General features: G+C 39.6%; 4 protein-coding genes across 7 annotated transcripts; 1 reads left to right on the forward strand and 3 right to left on the reverse strand.

Annotated features, from left to right (window-relative positions):
* Positions 1 to 1,984: 1,984 nt before the first annotated feature.
* On the reverse strand, positions 1,985 to 3,750 carry LOC106647013 (putative dimethyladenosine transferase). Its single transcript, XM_014363253.2, has 5 exons — positions 3,403 to 3,750; positions 2,845 to 3,211; positions 2,422 to 2,767; positions 2,211 to 2,362; positions 1,985 to 2,136 (listed from the first exon to the last, which is right to left on the reverse strand). Exons 1-5 carry the CDS (start codon positions 3,458 to 3,460, stop codon positions 2,094 to 2,096), a joined length of 966 nt encoding a protein of 321 aa, XP_014218739.2. The 5' UTR covers positions 3,461 to 3,750; the 3' UTR covers positions 1,985 to 2,093.
* Positions 3,751 to 3,957: 207 nt separating this feature from the next.
* Positions 3,958 to 9,985, reverse strand: LOC106646995 (actin-3). Of its 2 annotated transcripts, XM_014363227.3 has the most exons (5): positions 9,814 to 9,985; positions 9,589 to 9,728; positions 9,135 to 9,513; positions 4,979 to 5,214; positions 3,958 to 4,903 (listed from the first exon to the last, which is right to left on the reverse strand). In XM_014363227.3, exons 2-5 carry the CDS (start codon positions 9,712 to 9,714, stop codon positions 4,514 to 4,516), a joined length of 1,131 nt encoding a protein of 376 aa, XP_014218713.1. In that variant the 5' UTR covers positions 9,715 to 9,728; positions 9,814 to 9,985; the 3' UTR covers positions 3,958 to 4,513. The 2 variants fall into 2 exon arrangements, with proteins under 2 accessions (XP_014218713.1, XP_089450200.1); XM_089594074.1 differs by lacking the exons at positions 9,135 to 9,513; positions 9,589 to 9,728; positions 9,814 to 9,985 and adding an exon at positions 5,783 to 6,481 and having other exon boundaries at positions 4,979 to 5,215.
* On the forward strand, positions 6,620 to 8,518 carry Prp18 (pre-mRNA processing factor 18). 2 transcript variants are annotated; one of them, XM_014363230.2, is made up of 5 exons: positions 6,620 to 6,939; positions 7,027 to 7,299; positions 7,380 to 7,808; positions 7,899 to 8,161; positions 8,312 to 8,518. In XM_014363230.2, exons 1-4 carry the CDS (start codon positions 6,877 to 6,879, stop codon positions 8,136 to 8,138), a joined length of 1,005 nt encoding a protein of 334 aa, XP_014218716.2. In that variant the 5' UTR covers positions 6,620 to 6,876; the 3' UTR covers positions 8,139 to 8,161; positions 8,312 to 8,518. The 2 variants fall into 2 exon arrangements, with proteins under 2 accessions (XP_014218716.2, XP_014218715.2); XM_014363229.2 differs by having other exon boundaries at positions 7,899 to 8,518.
* A 2,830-nt stretch (positions 9,986 to 12,815) lies between the features above and the next one.
* Gcn5 (Gcn5 acetyltransferase) lies at positions 12,816 to 16,407 on the reverse strand. Of its 2 annotated transcripts, none has more exons than XM_014363238.2 (5): positions 16,290 to 16,407; positions 15,093 to 16,071; positions 14,445 to 15,008; positions 13,655 to 14,379; positions 12,816 to 13,552 (listed from the first exon to the last, which is right to left on the reverse strand). In XM_014363238.2, exons 2-5 carry the CDS (start codon positions 16,061 to 16,063, stop codon positions 13,359 to 13,361), a joined length of 2,454 nt encoding a protein of 817 aa, XP_014218724.2. In that variant the 5' UTR covers positions 16,064 to 16,071; positions 16,290 to 16,407; the 3' UTR covers positions 12,816 to 13,358. The 2 variants fall into 2 exon arrangements, with proteins under 2 accessions (XP_014218724.2, XP_014218725.2); XM_014363239.2 differs by having other exon boundaries at positions 16,281 to 16,407.
* Positions 16,408 to 18,134: the final 1,727 nt, after the last annotated feature.

An 18,134-nucleotide genomic window follows, 5' to 3' on the forward strand; every position in this document is an offset into this window, starting at 1 on the left:
ATCCTTTCCCCTAACGAGGGGTAGGCGTCATAGAGATCGATACCTTATGAATCTAAGCGATCTGGGGTTTTTCGAATACGTGAAGAGCGTCTAATAGGTTGTAACGCTTCTGGCACCAGCTCGGGCGGCCTTGACTGCTCCGCTCCGTTCTTACCGGTTGTGAATTGTTGGATGAATCTATTTTAGTTACTGGCGAGTATAAGAACGGAGCGGAGCACCAGCTCGGGCGGCCTTGACTGCTCCGCTCCGTTCTTATACTCGCCAGTAACTAAAATAGATTCATCCAACAATTCACAACCGGTAAGAACGGAGCGGAGCAGTCAAGGCCGCCCGAGCTGGTGCCAGAAGCGTTACAACCTATTAGACGCTCTTCACGTATTCGAAAAACCCCAGATCGCTTAGATTCATAAGGTATCGATCTCTATGACGCCTACCCCTCGTTAGGGGAAAGGATTGTAATGTATATGTAGGAGTAGCATAGCGAGCGCCATCAGTAGTGCGAGCGTGAGAAGGTACGACGAGCGGTCCTGGCAAAGACACTTAGTCTAGAACCTTCGTACTGTATAGACGTGCTTAACTGTAACTGCAATAAAGAGTGTTCTCGCTTATTTGTGTGCTGCCTCTTTGTGTTCTACCCCGTCCCTAGTCTCTCTGCTGTTTACTCGGACACAACACTTCTTATGTAAACTTTAATTAAAATTAAAATAAGACACTTCTAAACTTTCGGCAGGTTCGGCACCTCCAGGCGGGCATGACTGGCATGAGCAGCGATCGCAGAGCCGCAGACTAAAAATATAACGAACTGACCTAACCTTGCATTTAACCAAAAACAAAGTGCAAAGGCACTTAAAGAGCGGCGTTGGCTCAGTGGTAAGCGTGCTTGCTACTGATACAACGCTGTTCTAGGGGTCGTAGGCCTAATAGGTAGGGATTAGCCGGCCCGATGCCAGGCAGGGATCGCCGGCCTTACCGGCGAGGAGTGGCCCCTGAAACATGGGGCTTCTCCGGGGATGCCGGAAAAAAAAAAAAAAAACAAAAAAAAACAAAAAAAAAAAAACAAAAAAAAAACAAAAAAAAACAAAAACAAAAAAAAAAAAGAACAAAACAAAAAAAAAAACAAAAAAAAAACAAAAAAAAACAAAAAACAAAAACAAAACAAAAAACAAAAAAAAAACAAAAAAAAAAAACAAAAAAAAAGTGCAAAGGCACTTATTAAGTATTACTTAGGTATATTAATATGAATCAACAATAGATTATAAGTAAATGAGTAAATTGAGAGTTTATAAATGCCATTAAAAGATAAGATGGTAAGATGCAATTTGGTTTTTGGATAATTAAAAAAACTGTATATTATAACTAGTCAAGTTTTATAATTAATAAATAAATGTCTAAAAACATGATCGATAAAATTTCACCGTAATTATCTCTCTACTTTTACGTAAAACGTTATCGTAATAATCACGGAAGTGTATACCTATATACAGCGTTCTGCTCGTTGCCAGCTTTCCTATGCCCGTTTTGCCCGACCCTCATGCCAACCATGCCCGATAGGTGGGCATAACCGGCAGTTTTCGATGGTTCTGTTCGTTAAATAAATAAAAAAACGAATCTTCTAGTATTGATTTAACGATTCCAATACTATCCTTACATGCTTCTTTTTCTTATCGTTTTTTCAGATAATGAGAAAACTTTAAAATGAAATTGCAATAATTATTTTAAGTTAGGGTGCCGGCCACACCCGCCTCTCCCCTATTTATAAATGTGTGCAATTTGATTATTTTTTGTATTTATTTTTATCAACAGTCATACCATAAAATGTAAATTAATCTATATTAACATATTTACCATGTCTTTGAAGATAAGCATGTCGTATTGCATAGGTTGATGTTCATGTTATTTTGATTATAAAAGTTATTTCTTGTAAAGTATGTAAAATAATTTTGTACGAATTTTAATAAAGTATTTATTGTCTAGTAAAGGCAACACAAAAAAATATTTACAGAGCGTTTATTTCATTCAAAACTGACATAAAAAATACAGTCTTATATATATATATATATGCATGTACAATTTAACATAGCAAAAAATTGGAATTATGCAAAGTGAAATCCTTCTTTGTTGAAAACTTGTAGTACCCTAAAATTCACAGTATTTCATTATTTCAATATCAACACGCAAGAATGTAAAATTGTCCAACTATATATTATTACCTCATAAACTTATCTATGTCCATTTTTCGGGCTCGTAATTCGCCTAATGGACATTCTTTTTGTTCCTGTCTTTTTTCATCATAATCTTCCACAAAATTATTGGCTAATATATTATTGATCCTTTCTTTCACATTGAAATTTTCAGGAAGAGGCTAAAGTGATATTAGATCGTTAATATTAGCTTACTAATTAATAAATTATGACAACCTACCACATTATGAAGGCTGCAGTGAATTTTGTAATTTTTTTCCATCATCTCGGTCACCGGTGATTGTTTGAAGGCAGCTGACAGAGTTTTATTTTTTCGCACAAATGCTATTCTAGTAAGGCCATCCCATTCTTGATAATTAATGGGTGGCGGAGGATTAATTGGTTCTATTCTGACTACATTAGAGTCCACTTGAGGAGGAGGCCTGAAATTATTCTTACCAACTTTTAATATTAAATCAACTCTTGCCAAGAGTTGTGTGTTTATACTGAGTCTACAGTAATCTTTGCTTCCTGGTTTGGCTACCAGTCGCTCAGCAAATTCCTTCTGGAACATTAGAATGGCACATCTGCAAGGTACCAAGGTATTTAGATACATCGAATAACCCAAAATAAAGTAGGATAAAAATATACCTTGAATCCTTACCTGAAAAGAGGCCTGTGAAGTAACAACTTGAACACCAAAGGTGAAGATATTTGATATGGTATATTTGCAACGCAGAGATTGAAAAATGGCAATTCTTTCTTTAAAACGTCTCCAATAAGAATTTGAAGTTTGGATTGCATTGGCGTACTCATGACGCGCTTCTGCAACTCAGCAACCATCCGGGTATCAACTTCGCACGCCACTACCTTCTTGGCCTTCTCTAGTAACTTGATCGTTAAGTTACCAGTACCTGAACCAATTTCAAGAACCACGTCTGTAGGCCGAATAGCTGATTTTTCTATGATGCTCTCTATGATGTTTGGATTTTTTAGGATGTGCTGTCCAAAATCCTTGTTGAAGAAGATCCCTGAATTTACGTTAAATTTTAAAATCGCAATAATACTTAAATATGATAAATTTTAGAATTGAAAAAACTCGGAAAGTCAGATTTTATTATAATGCATTGCATAGGAAATCAATATTCTTAGTCCATGATTAGGTTAAGTTTTTGAATATTTGTAAACATCTTGTGAGAAAAATTTTTAGGAGATACGTTACCTTGTCGGAACACTTCTCTTTGGACTTTGCCTGATTTTTCTTTGATAACTTTTGGCATCGTGAACTATAAATAATTACTGTACTCAAATGTTTACACGTAAAATCCTCGTGAAGCTGGCTGTTCTGTCAAACTCCAATAATGCCTAATTGCACTGCTTGCACATGGCCATTAGGCCGCGGCCACATAGGCGCATCCACGCACTCCACAGTCCACACGCGTTTGACGTTTGGCCGGTTTGGCGTCCGTCAGAATCGTGCCTAGTTCTTCTTCACTGCCAACGTGTAAACCTTAAATGAACTACAAACAACTAAACAAGTGTGAATATACGGGATGTGTTTGGGAGTTAGTTCATCTGAAGTTGGCAGCAAAGAACTAGGCACGATTCTGACGGACGTCAAACGCGTGTGTGCAGTGTGAAGTGTGGACTATGTGGAGTGCGTGGACGTGCCTATGTGGCCGCAGCCTGAATTTGCAATGAAAATTGGGTTGGGACTCCGTCGATAGGCAGTACTTAGTTTAAATTATTAATTTTTATAAACTTCACAATCTTCCCATGATGTTAAGAATTATAATTTATTTTCATCAATAAATCATACAAATATTGTCTTTTGCTATTACAATTCGATTCAACGCTTTATCTTAGACTATCTAAATCGTAAAAACTAGATTATCATCCATTTAAATTGTTTTATCAACAAATCATTTATTTAAAAACAATGAAAAATCCCTTTGTTCAAATTTAAATAAGCGATATGGATGACAGTAAGAATTACTACGTCATATTATAAAATGTGTGTAGATTTTTCATAAAATGTATTAAATATACAATATTAATGGTGTTGTAGCGGATGGAATGATAATACATTGCAAGTATATCACTGTAATACTAATATAAATCTCAGGATACATAAAATAGTAATAATAATAATAATAACAATAATAATAATAATAATAATAATAATAATAACTACTTAACGCTATACATAACACAGAAATGTATAAATATCTCAAGAGTAACACCAATATTTCTCATGCATCTACCTATAAAATTGAAAAATGAATATTTTTTTCAATCGCAACGAAAACGAAATGAACAAATGGTGAAAGAGCTCAGAAGCATTTGCGGTGTACAATAGAGGGCCCAGACTCGTCGTACTCCTGCTTGGAGATCCACATCTGCTGGAAGGTGCTCAAACTGGCCAGGATTGAGCCACCGATCCATACCGAGTACTTCCTCTCTGGAGGTGCGATTATCTTGATCTTCATCGTGGAAGGTGCGAGCGCCGTAATTTCCTTCTGCATGCGGTCCGCGATGCCTGGATACATCGTGGTACCACCCGAGAGGACGGAGTTAGCGTAGAGATCCTTGCGGATGTCGACATCGCACTTCATGATCGAGTTGTAGGTTGTTTCGTGGATTCCGCTGGATTCCATGCCCAGAAACGAGGGCTGGAACATCGCCTCTGGGCACCGGAAGCGCTCGTTGCCGATCGTTATGACCTAAAAATCGATATTTTTTTCGACATCAAATTATACGTGAGTTGCGCGCAACAAGTGATCGAGAAAGGGACTCACCTGTCCGTCTGGCAATTCGTAGCTTTTTTCAAGAGCACTCGAACCGGCTGCAGTGGCCATCTCTTGCTGGAAGTCCAGAGCGACGTAGCAGAGCTTCTCTTTGATATCGCGAACGATTTCCCGCTCTGCTGTCGTCGTGAAAGAGTAGCCGCGCTCGGTTAGGATCTTCATTAGGTAATCGGTCAGGTCACGGCCGGCGAGGTCCAAACGCAGGATGGCGTGCGGCAAAGCGTACCCTGAAATGGAGAAGCATATTTTATTTGTGTCAATTTTTTTTCAAGCAATCATTAGGACGATATTTAATAAAATTGATTTTTACAAATTCATCATTGATCAACCCTACAGCATTGATTTTTCCGTTACCTTGTTCTACCTGTCAGGCAACACGTTGGTCGGTGCCACCTCTGTACAAACGTTGGTTTTTCATTTCAGTGTAAAACGTTCGGTATTGTAACTGTAACTATCTATCATCTGCTAGTTTACAACCAAGTAAAAACCCCTTCCACTCACATCCAATTTGACTGACATCCCATCCCTAACTAGAACTACACTTTTTGCATAAGAAAATTGTTTGAAGAATAAGTATAGCCATGGCCCTAAATGTAATATAGTTTCAGAGTCAACTTAAATTTCGTCTCCACTAGTTAGAACCATTGCCATTACTGACGCGACACCGTGTGTTGCAGAATCCTCCAACAAAAGCCTTCCCCGAGGGTCTCGATACTTCATCAGATCGAGCTCGACCACGGTTTCCAAGCCCACTTTCTCGGCGGCTCTTTTGGAAATGGGCGACGTGAATAGCCCAAAAACCAAATCGACTCCAGTCTTCCTGGCAAACTTGACACTCTCGGCAAACAGTCGAGTGGCCAGGCCCCTGTTTCTATGCTCCTTGGCTACGGCAACGGCGTAAAACTCCAAAGCCCTCCTAGCTCGGGGAAACTTGTGGAAAAGCTCGGCCTCTCCGATCATGTCGTTCATCAGGTCAAAGTAGCCAGCGAGAAGCTCGCACTTTGGCCTGTGGGTCTCGTAAACGTCAACGGTGCGCTCGTTGGGGTTGGTTATGAGATTCGGATTTTCACTGGCTATCATGACGTTGACGCCCGCGATACTGTCGTTCGTGGGGTAGAGCAGTAGTTGACACGGATGGATAGACAACATCGCCGAGATGATGCTGCGCTGGTCCTCATCAATTTGCTGTCTAAGGAGAACGTTGTTGTTGTCGATGTTTGAGGTGAGGCACGCGAGGATCGTCTCTTCCGGGTGAAAGTTGGCTTCCAGGAAGGTGTTTATATGCGGAATGTCGGGTCTCGTAGCCTCGCGGAGCTCGTAGTTTTCGGCCAACGTTGACATTTTCGCTTTGATCACGTTGTGTTTTTTTCAGTTGAGCTTTTCCTTTTTTTTTCTTTTGAAATGCGTTTATCAATACACAGCAAATATTACATTACGTTTATAACCTTAAACCTTTTCTTGCACTCTTTTTTGGCCTGCACTGCACCCGCTAATTTTCAGACTGATGATGAATTGAATTAATTAATTTAAATTTGACACTCGATGTGTATTGTGACGTTAGTGACAAAATTATACACCAGTGACCAAAATTGACTGTCTGTTACACATTTACAATAGTCAGTATCAGCTCAGTGAAAACTTGAGATGCAATAACAATTAAGTAGTTGTTATTTACGCCTAATTCATTCTGCTCAAACAATTGTCATGCGAACCAAAGTAAAAATAAAAGTTTGAGCAATTCCTTCTACTATTGGCTTAAACGATAGTTTCGTGAGAAGAAAAACGGAAAAATATAACAACATATTACGAGGTTAAAGACGTTTATTTTGACTGAAATCTTTGTTTTTCAAGTGTTTATCAGTTTAGAAGTTGTTTTCTATTTTCCTATCATGGAAATTTTGAAAGCAGAAATAGCAAGAAAGCGCAAAGAACTTGAAGAAAAAAATCTTTTGGTAAGTACTTGCTATCCTTTTACATCCAAAAACTTTACTTAACTAACATCCACAATTTAATGGAATTGTTGACTTTATTGTTTACAGCAAAATAACCGAAAATACTTTAAAAGAGGTGATCTGCTGGCTACGGAGCTGAGAACAACCAATGACACAAACTCTAGCAACAAAACAGACTGCCAAGGTAGCACTGCAACTCATGAGAATCTGATTCAAGATAATGCACAAATACTTCCGAGAGCAGAGGTTGTTAGGAAGTTGAGGGAAAGAGGAGAGCCAATTTTATTATTTGCTGAAACTGAAACTGATGCCTTCAAGAGACTGAGAAAATCTGAAATACTCGCGCCAGAAATAAACAAGGTATGTTGTGTATTTTGTGTTATTTCAATCTTATAGTGATCAGTGTCTTTCCTTCAAGCATTTAATACTTTCATTGGCAGGGTTTAAGAAATGATTTCCAAGAGGCTATGGATCAGGTTGATCAAGCTTATCTTGACGAAATTCTGGAATCCTCAAAACCAGGAGAACAGCGCAAAAAAGGTGATGTTCCCGTCCCAGATGCGGAAATAACGTATGAGGACATTCAAAAGATGGCGGAAAAACTTGACAAGAATGACCGAGAAACCGATATGAAGATCATTACGCAGTTTTTGCAATTTCTACTCAAGTTATGGGGTGATCAGCTCAATAGCAGGCGAGGTGCAGAAAAGATGAGTACCAAAGGTAAAATGGATGGTGCCATTTATGCACAGACAGGAGAGTATCTCAAACCTCTGCTCAGAAAGTTGAAGAACAAATCACTTCCTGAAGACATTACGGACAGCTTGACAGAAATCGTCAAACAGTTGCTCGACAGAAATTACATTTTAGTAAGTGTTTATCAATCATTTTTTGTTTGCTTTCAGTGAAAAACGAAAATTCGTATAGTTTGTGATGATTGAATGTCAATTTGTTTCCAGGCTAGTGACGCTTATCTTCAAATGGCAATCGGCAACTCGCCATGGCCAATTGGTGTCACTATGGTTGGTATTCACGCGCGTACCGGACGAGAAAAGATTTTCTCGAAAAACGTGGCCCACGTGATGAACGACGAGACTCAGCGCAAGTACATTCAGGCTCTCAAACGACTTATGACCAAGTGTCAGGAGTATTACCCGACCGATCCGTCGCGCTGTGTCGAATATTCCAAATTTTCATAAACTCGACATCACAACATGTAAAAGTAATTGTACATTTTGTTTTTTTCACAACAATTTAGTAAGTTGATGTATAAGTTATACTATTTATTAGGTATCGTTGAAATCGTATCGACCTCTCGTTAAAAAATAAAGATTGTATTTTTATCAAATTCATCCATGGTATTTTTCAACAGGTCGTCTTCTTCCGGTAAACGAAAAAGATTTCGTATTCGAAAAAAAACCACAGAGTGACTTATTTTTATCCTCGCTTCCATCGTCGATGTGACATAATTAGTGTCTATTATTGACGAAGCTCGGCAATCGCTTATTTCTCCATCACTTAAGCTCAATCGATCGGCAAATCCTTGGAGACCGATCAGCCCAAAAAAGGACGGAAATAAAACGACCTCGATCTTAAAACCGTCTCTATTTTTTTTTTTCTTCAAACAAAATTCAATCAACTCTATATGGCCATCAGGATAAAGCTCGCGTTTCCTTCAAACCGAGTGATATTGGCTTCAAAATTGTGCCAAATCGTTGCCGAGAAAGGCGAGCTCGTCTTAAGTAAACAGGCACAGGTATATAAATCAGGCTGTACGAGGTGGCGGTGGGCAATCACCAAACATTCAGAGCGTATCGGCACAGCCGCTCGTTAAACGCGGGCGCGCGCGCTTGGTTCAACCATCAATTAAAAGTTAATTAAACGAATCAACAAAAATTAATCCACAATATGTACTTCAATCATAAATTATCGCTGACGTGCGAAATATCCACCACTGTACACGCGATGAAGAGAAAAAAAAAAAAAAAAAAAAAATCATACGACACGCGTGAATGCAAACGCGATTGTTCGCCGCGCTCGTTAGAAATCGCGTTTGGAAGAATGAGTAGCACCTTCGACAGCTCGTTACTCCGATACCGTTGTAACAAGCTCTCCGTATCCGCGCGTTAATTACACACTCGCGTGCGCGCACACAAGGAAAAGAGAAAAAAAAAACAGCCCAGCTTACAACTCACCCTCGTAAATCGGTACAGTGTGAGACACCCCGTCGCCACTGTCGAGGACGATGCCGGTCGTCCGTCCGCTGGCGTATAGCGAGAGCACCGCCTGAATGGCCACGTACATGGCCGGCGAGTTGAAGGTCTCGAACATGATCTGCGTCATCTTCTCGCGGTTGGCCTTGGGATTGAGGGGCGCCTCCGTCAGGAGGACCGGGTGCTCCTCGGGCGCGATGCGGAGCTCGTTGTAGAACGTGTGGTGCCAGATCTTCTCCATGTCGTCCCAGTTGGTGACGATGCCGTGCTCTATGGGGTACTTGACCGTGAGCACTCCGCGCTTCGATTGGGCCTCGTCACCCACGTACGAGTCCTTTTGCCCCATGCCCACCATTATGCCCTGTATGAAAAATGTATGTCGAGTTTCTTTTTTTTTCTTTTCATTTTAGTTGTAAAGGTATATATAAAGGTGTACCTGATAGCGGGGCCTGCCGACGATGGATGGAAAAACGGCGCGGGGAGCGTCGTCGCCGGCAAAGCCGGCCTTGCACATGCCCGAGCCGTTGTCAACCACTAGGGCGGCCACGTCGTCGTCGCACATTTTTTGGATGAAAACTGCAAAATTCGTTTCAATTTTTTTCCAATGTGAATTTCGTCCGAAGAAGCCAAATGAACGACTAAAGAAAGAAAAAAAACTTACTAGTCTCCCTGATCGTAACGCAAATGACTATAGAGCCGACTGTCTGTGTGCGTATATAGTCCAAGAAAATCGGCAAGTAAACGCGGAAGCAGGAAACCGGTGACGGGGAGAGGAAAAAAAAATCTACAAATATGTCAAATAAAAAAAAAAAACAATAGAAGAAGGGGAAGAAAAAAAAGAGTAACTCATCGGCACACGGGTTCACATTAGTGTGAGTGTATATTATGTGAAACGCGTACAGCTCAAGCGCGCGCCCGAAGATTCTTGACCGCGAAGCCGCGCGTCCGGCTGGCTTTATATCGGCTCCCCTTCCTCCTTGGCTCTCTCTCTCTGCCTTGTACGGGCACCGATGGCTCTGTATGTGATATCCAGCGGCAAGTAATAAGAAAGAGAAGTATATGCTATTTTACACCAAAGGACTCGCCTTTTCTTTTTTTCACGGGTTATTTACATGGTATTTGTATATATTTGACTCTAAATGGGGGTGGCTGCAGCACATTCGCTGATAAAGAGAGAAAACGAAAAATACGTATGCTTCGGCAACGAAGATGAAAGAAAAAAATTGGCGTATTAAGGAGCGATTAGGTGATCGGTACTTGGACGTATTTCCTCATATGGAGCTACTGCAAATTATCTTCAGTCAGCTTTCTCGTACACGAAAAGGTATACATCGTCACCAAGTGTTAATTAATCGATATGATTGTGCACGACAACGGTTTCCGTAACGTTGAAAATTCTCTTACCGATCACACTTCCGATGATGTATCGAAGGAAAAGAGATACACTGGAACACTCGTAATGCACATGCAAGATCAACGCGAGCAAACAGAGCATAAAATGTAAGGATGAGGCTTAGCTTTCCTCCTCGTTACTTTGTGCACAGAATCACGAGGAAATCCACCCCTCCCCTGGCGGCAAACCGATTTTCTCTCCTATCTTGTAATAATCATCAGTTTTTTGCCATAATATAATCATCAGTACGAGAAGAGGCGAAAGTCTCCTCCTTTTTTTTGGATTTGTACGTACACTCGTATATTTACGGGATATCGCTAATCGAAAAATTACATCAATGACAGCTCTCGCGTGCAATTACAAAGTTAACGATGCAACGACAAAAAAACAGACGTGAGTGATGTAGAGTGTCTTTAATTCCTGATGATCGGGTGTAAAAATAATCTAGTGGCATGGTGAAAAAAAAAAAAAAAAAAGAATCATCGATCAAGCGAGCAAAAACTCTCCTTGCAGTTCGTTAAAGTACAAGAAGTAAGTAGTAAGTACACATTTTAGGAAACGCGACGCGCACGAGTCTGATTATCCTCGATCTTGACCCGATTTTTACACAAAAATATATACAAGTACATCGGCAACGCGCAAAGTGTGTACTCATTCACGCTCCAAAAGTATGTACTTTTAATATAAACATACCATGTGCATGGCCCAGATGCGGGAGAATTTTAGCTCAGGCTCATACCAATGGCGAAGGACGATCGGTACGTACGTCCGACCTTTGGGACGAAATCGGATGGCTCATCGTGATTATTTTTCGTGGAAAAACGAGAGCATCGGCTATACACGAGCTTTTGTCATCTATAATACAGGTTGTTGGTTTATTTGTTGGGTGTGAACAAAATTAAATGCGTTATTTTGATCCGACATGCATACAGGTAGTTTTTTCAAGACATTTACTGTATACAATTATATCAGTGTGAATCGACAAAACGAGATCTAGGTCAATTTCAAACGAAATAAAAGTGGTATTAGGAGTAAGAGAAATAAATATAGATTGTAACTGATTCGATTAGTCGGACGCCTGATTGGCACAAAAAATCGTACATCGAGTGATTGGTAAATCGTTGTTTCGACAAACTACTTTTTTTTTTTTTCACGTTTACGTTACAACTTTAGCGCGTTAAGGTGTAATAAAGTGGTTTTAAATCTCAATTAAATATACGCAGAGAAAAAAAATGTATTCTCACGCACTTCCGCACCTAATTCTGCATCCAAGTACAACACATTGTGTATACGCATATGAAAAATTGATCTTCCAGGTGTAAGTGATTTTAACGCTTTGTAATTAACGGCATTGCGCTTCAACGGAAAACTCGTTATGAAAATTAATAATTACTCGACGAGTTGCACATTACTCATTCGCCACGTATTCGTAAAGAGCTTGTAGGTTGATGTCCATGGGTAATTAAATTTGATTATTCAACGTTAAAGTATAAAACTGAAAAAACAAAAAAACAAAAACAAGAGTACAAGGTATAACTCGTGGACTCTACAAACGAAGAAACGATCGACAAAAGAAAAATACACGTGAGAGAGCCAAAAACGATTCCAGAGTCAATTTCACTTTGCACGCGATTCGGAAAGCCAAGGATAAGTCCCCGCACTTGTAAGGAAAAAAAAAAAAAAAAAAAAAAAAAAAAAAGCTACGAAACAGCCTGCAAAAGTGGGAGAGCGTTAACCAGCGTTCCGTAACATGAGCCAAGCACAGTACGCTGCTTGGCCCGTGTGTGCATTACATTTTCTAATTAACTGGCTGGTTAATGGTATTAATTAGACTGTGAACATTCACACAAACCAGCTAGCGCTTCCCCATCTTCCGATAAGCCTACATACGTACCTGCATCGCCAGGTTCACTCGTTTTTTTTCCTCCATTTTTTTTTATTTGTATCATGGAATTGGTGAAGATGATGAGAAAAGCGTATGTGAAGGAAGATTATACGTTTATTCAACTAACTTTACAAGCAAAGATGAGAAGACACAATAGTGCCGGTTTTTGAAAAATTCAACATTACAATGACATTACGATAGTACGTTTATAGCCTACATTATTTACACCAAAATTTTACACGCTTCTCTCGTATTTTGAGTTTACAATCGATAATACAAGCTTATATAACTCAATTTAATTTATTACTACTTTTTTTTAATAATTATAATTCAGTCTGACAACCCCTGATGCCATTATGTTTGTTTTCTTATGTTTAATTTAATTTTTTTTTTTTTTTTTTTTTTTTTAATCAGTTCCAACAGTCACACATTACGTTAAAGTTATGCACGGTACTTTTCATTTCAACAATTACAAAAAAAAAACAGTCTTTCGATGTACATACAATGCAAGTACTTTAAGCTGCTTTGAAAAATATTTTCCTTTACAGAGATATTCTTCGCAATAATACATGTTCTTATCTTAAAACTAAAGGATCTCTAACCGAATCAATCAACAAAGTTGAGAAGACAGACCCACGTGAGATACCGCAACCATGCACTCTCAAATCGAATCAAAATCGTTGCAAACTTTGCATTCTCACGGACGGTATTCTATTACTATCACCGTTTAACGCGGATCTTGACACTCACCAAACATCTCAATTAAAAAGTCAATTCCTTGAACCTGTAACTAAACTCTCCCGACCGCTCACTCCTGCAACTCGACGATCTCATCGTCGTCATTGTCATTATTGTTAAGGAGAACGACGTCGGGGACAGAGGACAAAGAAATCTTGCCATCAGCAGTAGACAGCAACAGGTCTCTCGACTATTTGTCCCAAATCCCAAGCTCCTTCATCTTCGTCTGGAAGTACTTCTCGAGAGAGTTGGCGCAGGAATAGTACTCGGTGTCCGGGCCATTGTATAAACGGCAGTTGGTGAAAATGCGTGTCATGTCGGCGATAAAGAGCCGGCGCGTCACGTAGTACCGGAACTTGAGCCGTTCGGTCATTGTTTTTAAATCTGCGATAAAAATTAAAAAAAAAAAAAAAAAAAAAAACAAACGAAGGTAGTAGTTACACACCATTAGAAAAGATCCCTTTGAAATGTCAAAAGATAGCTTACCCATAGGATACTTGATGTGGTCGTAGTAGTCAGGCACCTCGTTTTTGTCAACAGGTTTGAGGAAGGGCCAGGCTGCCGTGTGATTCTTGACGCTCGCGAGTACGCTCTTCAAGCCATTGTAGAGCGAATCGTGAACGTCAAGGCTCGCTTCTATGGGCTCGGGGCCCTGGGAGCCCTTGGCGATTCCTCGCGTACGCGTCTGAGCACAGTTCTTCCATCCCGTCTCGTGGATGCCGGGTATCGACTCGACGGGGATGCCACGCACACCCTCCTTGAAACACGTGAGGCCCGGATGGATCTTTTGTATCTCCTGTTGGCGCTGGTAGATCAGCTGCTTGACGATTTCCTTCTGCTTGCGCACCACGGTCGTGAACTCCGTGTAGACGATCTTGGCGTTAAGCTCGCAGTGCATCAACATCGCGCCCTCGTATTCCTTGATGTAGCCCTGGTACGCTATGCGTGGTAGCTTGATTTCCTTGCTGAAGCCCTGCTTTTTGAAGTAGCCTATGGCATATTCGTCCGCAAACGTGAGGAAGTGCAGAATGTTGTGCTTTACGTGGTAATCCTTGAGCATGTTCATCAAGTGGGTGCCGTAGCCCTTGACCTGTTGCTCGGACGTCATAGCGCAAAAGACTATTTCGGTGAAACCTTGACTCGCGAACATGCGGAAGCAAATACCGCCAATTGGTCGTCCATCCTTTATCAGCGCAAGAGTTTTGTGTTTCCTGTACGACGTTATTTTTTAATAAATTAAAGGTCAAATTTACGTATAGGTAAACAAGATACTCACGGATCAAAGACCAACTGCGATATGTACCCCATCGGCATCCTCGTCAGCTGGTGGCTGAATACATTGTGCAGCCCTATGAGCCAAAGCATAGTTTGCTTGGACACTGGCTTAGTTAGACTGTTACCTACGATGTGGAACTCTATAATCTTCCTGCTTTCCTCGAGCTTGGGTGTCTCATCGCGCGGTGCATTTGGCGGGAATATAGCATCCAAGCCAAACATGAAATTTGGATCTTTGATGGTCGCAATTATCTTGGTCACTACCTCCTCGGATATGTCATCGAACGCCTCGTCAGTTTTGCGCTTCTTCGAGTCGCCTCTGATATCCAAACTCGTGGTTCGTTTACCCTGGATTTTCTTTAACCCCGGACTGAGATTGATCGTCGTGAAATTGTCCTTGTCGTTGGGGGCAACCGTGACTTTCTCGAATTCACCAGTTTTACGTCCAGGAATGGTCTTGAGGTCAACGGACGCTTGCAAATATGGAGGCAGAGCTGGTTTGAACTCTGGGTCCCAGATCGGCGAGGAGTCCCCATAAATTTCGGGATCGAGCATCTGAAGAAATCTGAAAATCGTTGGGTATAATTTATTTTGGGAGATTATAATGCTTAAGCGATGAAAATTTTGCTATATGGGCGTGTTAGCTCACCTAGGAAAGTGATTTAAAATAAGAACGCGTTTCTCCATGGACATTCGGTCTTTTTCGGTGTGGCACTTGTCCATCAACTGTTTACAAACTGATTTGAAAACAGCTTGGAGCATTGTTCGTCCAAAAACAATAGTAGTGTCGAAATGAGGCAGAGAATCACAAAAGGCTGGAACGTGGCAGAAAACTAGCCACCTTGTATAATTGATCTTGTAAGCTGGCGCGTCATCAGTGGTCACGGCAGTTCTTCTAGCATTAGGAGTCTCAAAGTTCCAATGATTCAAACAATGGAGAAACATCTTTGCCAAGTCGTACATTGACTGCCAGTCACGCTGGGAGCAGTGTCCAAACTTATAAGCCACAAAATTAGTTATTGCCTTTGATATGCTCGGCTTCTCGAAAGGAGGCTGTCCCAAGGGTCCATCTATGGTTGGTTTGGTCATCGACAGGATGCTCTTTCTCAGTAATTTAAATAGATAATAATACACCCTCTTTGTGTCCAGATCCTCTTCTCTGTGCATGCCCATGAATATATTATCAACATCAACAACCATGCCTAGCAGTTTGTTGATCATATCATCAGATTGTGTGACCAAGTGTGACACATGATTTTCCAAAGTATGAGTACAACATCTACACGGATCGGTAAAGGTGGCTATGGGCTGTGGTTCATTTCTTTGATTGGATTTTGGATGAGTCTGTGTATTCTTCCAGCCGTTGCACTTGCACTCTTCAACCTGACAAGCGCTGTAGCTTGCTAGTTTCAGTAACTTTTTAACTTGAGGTAAATTAAAAACCTGCTGCTTGCGCAGATGTATTCTCTGAAGATTATTTTGCCTACTGGCTTGTTCTTGTCGTGGCATGGCATTTGACTCTGCAACGTTGCTCGAGCCTTGTGATGAGCTTGTGATTGTTTGCCCGATACTTTCTGCGGAGGCATTGGACATTGGCCTACTGTTTTCCTCTCCTGACATTTTTTAAGCTAGAAAAGGAAATGTTTCATTCAATAAAGCCAACCATTTGAAAAAATGAGTAAAAATCTCAAAGTTATAATAGTATTGAAATGTTAAACAAACATTACAATTGAAAGAATTAAAGATACTTACATTAGAGTAATATTTATAGACTGACATGCTTCATTTTAATTAAAACTTGTAGTAAAAATATATGAGACACTTTTAATTATTTTACCTCGCTTACCTTTTCAATACGGTAGAAATAAATTTTACTGAAGAAAACTAACTGAACTATTTGTTTATTTTCCCATGAAATGTCAGAAAACTGATTACCAATTGGTCAAAACAACAATAATAAAACGTCGTTAATGGTTTCGGGTTAAGCTAGATCACCAGACTAACTTGAAATAATAGCGGCGTTACCACCACGACCTACGTAACTTCACAGCCTCTGATTTTATCATTCTGGTAAAGAGAGCACGGTGTTAGATGTACGTGAAGTTATGTGTAGTAATTAAAGTAATTAAAGTAATTACTACTAAGTAATGCCATATGGTCAATTTTATTAAACCATATGAATATCTATATTTTTGGAGGTCAACTTTTGGGTAGAAAATAGATTGTAAACTTGCCGCAAACAGCACAAACCACGTCAACTTTTTATTATCTATCTATAAGATTAGTTGCGGCTGGTTTGTAATTATCAAAGTAACTTTGCTGTAAATAGCAATAGTTATTTGGATCAGCGCCATCTAGCGGTCTTAATTTTTTGGCCAATTTGGCCAAAAGTGGCTCCTAAAATTCTCAATCAGAGCATTCAGGATTAAAGCCATTTAGTCAATTATAAACCAGCCGCAACTCATGATGAAGCTATAAAATGAGAAAATAACAATACATGTGTCTTAGGCGGCAAGTTAACAATCTATTTTCTACCAAAAAATTGACCTCTTATGTGTTTGTAAATTTAAAGATAAATTTTTGAGCATAAGATAGATTGTTAGCTTGCCGCCAAAAACACACGTATCGTTATTTTCTTATTTTATAGCTTCGTCACGAGTTGCGGCTGGTTTATAATTGACTAAATGGCTCTAATCCTGAATGCTCTGATTGAGAATTTTAGGAGCCACTTATGGCAAAAAAATTAAGACCGCTAGATGGCGCTGATCCAAATAATGATTGCTATTTACAGTTAAGTCACTTTATTAGTTATAAACCAGCCGCAACAAATTTCAAAGATAGATAATAAAAAGTTAACATTTTTTGTGCTAATTGCGGCAAGTTTACAATTTATCTTTTACCTTAAAATCAACCTCCAAAACCATCAATATTCTACTTATCTTATGTGGCTCATAAAATCGACAATATTTACAAAATTACAATACTCTTGACCTTTTACCATTAACTCATGTAAGCACAAATTAATCAGTCCAAAAGAGACAACCGAAGAAAAAAGGCCTGAAAAAGAAGCACAGTCACACGAAAAGTGATCAGAGAAGGTTGGGTTCTTTGTTTACTTATAAGTAACACTTAAAATTTACATCTCTGTAATAAATGTATTTTCCAATTAGTGAGATCCGATGCTCCATTCCTAGGAGACTCTTCGTGTGGCTGCTTCTTTTTAAGACCTTTTTTCTTCAGTTGTCTCTTTTCGACTGATTAATTTACGTGTATATTTGATTGTGATTTACGATTTCTGTAACACAAATTTTGCTATGTACATATTATATAAGTTAACTGTTTATTGGAAATCTAAAGTTGAAGGGCTGTTCTTTTATTAGTTAATGGTAAAAGGTCAAGAGTATTGTAATTTTGTAAATATTGTCGATTTTATGAGCCATATAAGATAAGTAGAATATTGATGGTTTTTGAGGTCGATTTTAAGGTAAAAGATAAATTGTAAACTTGCCGCAATCAGCACAAAAAATGTTAACTTTTTATTATCTATCTTTGAAATTTGTTGCGGCTGGTTTATAACTAATAAAGTGACTTAACTGTAAATAGCAATCATTATTTGGATCAGCGCCATCTAGCGGTCTTAATTTTTTTGCCATAAGTGGCTCCTAAAATTCTCAATCAGAGCATTCAGGAT

The sequence above is a fragment of the Copidosoma floridanum genome, unplaced genomic scaffold (assembly GCF_036245765.1).
Source record: "Copidosoma floridanum isolate Cflo_tuat_1 unplaced genomic scaffold, Cflo_Japanese_pri ptg000020l, whole genome shotgun sequence".
NCBI lineage: Eukaryota > Metazoa > Arthropoda > Insecta > Hymenoptera > Encyrtidae > Copidosoma > Copidosoma floridanum.

What these genes read in the sequence shown, in the direction of transcription:
- LOC106647013 (XM_014363253.2), bottom strand. Translation starts at nt 3,460, where the DNA reads ATGCCAAAAGTTATCAAAGAAAAATCAGGCAAAGTCCAAAGAGAAGTG. An exon ending in CTTCACAGGCCTCTTTTCAG is followed by an intron (nt 2,768 to 2,844) that starts GTAAGGATTCAA and finishes GGTACCTTGCAG; the next exon opens with ATGTGCCATTCTAATGTTCC. An exon ending in GACATAGATAAGTTTATGAG is followed by an intron (nt 2,137 to 2,210) that starts GTAATAATATAT and finishes TGTGAATTTTAG; the next exon opens with GGTACTACAAGTTTTCAACA.
- Prp18 (XM_014363229.2), top strand. Translation starts at nt 6,877, where the DNA reads ATGGAAATTTTGAAAGCAGAAATAGCAAGAAAGCGCAAAGAACTTGAA. An exon ending in TTGAAGAAAAAAATCTTTTG is followed by an intron (nt 6,940 to 7,026) that starts GTAAGTACTTGC and finishes TATTGTTTACAG; the next exon opens with CAAAATAACCGAAAATACTT. An exon ending in TCGACAGAAATTACATTTTA is followed by an intron (nt 7,809 to 7,898) that starts GTAAGTGTTTAT and finishes ATTTGTTTCCAG; the next exon opens with GCTAGTGACGCTTATCTTCA.
- Gcn5 (XM_014363238.2), bottom strand. Translation starts at nt 16,063, where the DNA reads ATGTCAGGAGAGGAAAACAGTAGGCCAATGTCCAATGCCTCCGCAGAA. An exon ending in TCGCAGTTGGTCTTTGATCC is followed by an intron (nt 14,380 to 14,444) that starts GTGAGTATCTTG and finishes AACGTCGTACAG; the next exon opens with GAAACACAAAACTCTTGCGC. An exon ending in CCACATCAAGTATCCTATGG is followed by an intron (nt 13,553 to 13,654) that starts GTAAGCTATCTT and finishes TTTTTATCGCAG; the next exon opens with ATTTAAAAACAATGACCGAA.
- LOC106646995 (XM_089594074.1), bottom strand. Translation starts at nt 6,328, where the DNA reads ATGTCAACGTTGGCCGAAAACTACGAGCTCCGCGAGGCTACGAGACCC. An exon ending in CTGGAGTCGATTTGGTTTTT is followed by an intron (nt 5,216 to 5,782) that starts GGGCTATTCACG and finishes TTCTCCATTTCA; the next exon opens with GGGTACGCTTTGCCGCACGC. An exon ending in ACGAATTGCCAGACGGACAG is followed by an intron (nt 4,904 to 4,978) that starts GTGAGTCCCTTT and finishes ATCGATTTTTAG; the next exon opens with GTCATAACGATCGGCAACGA.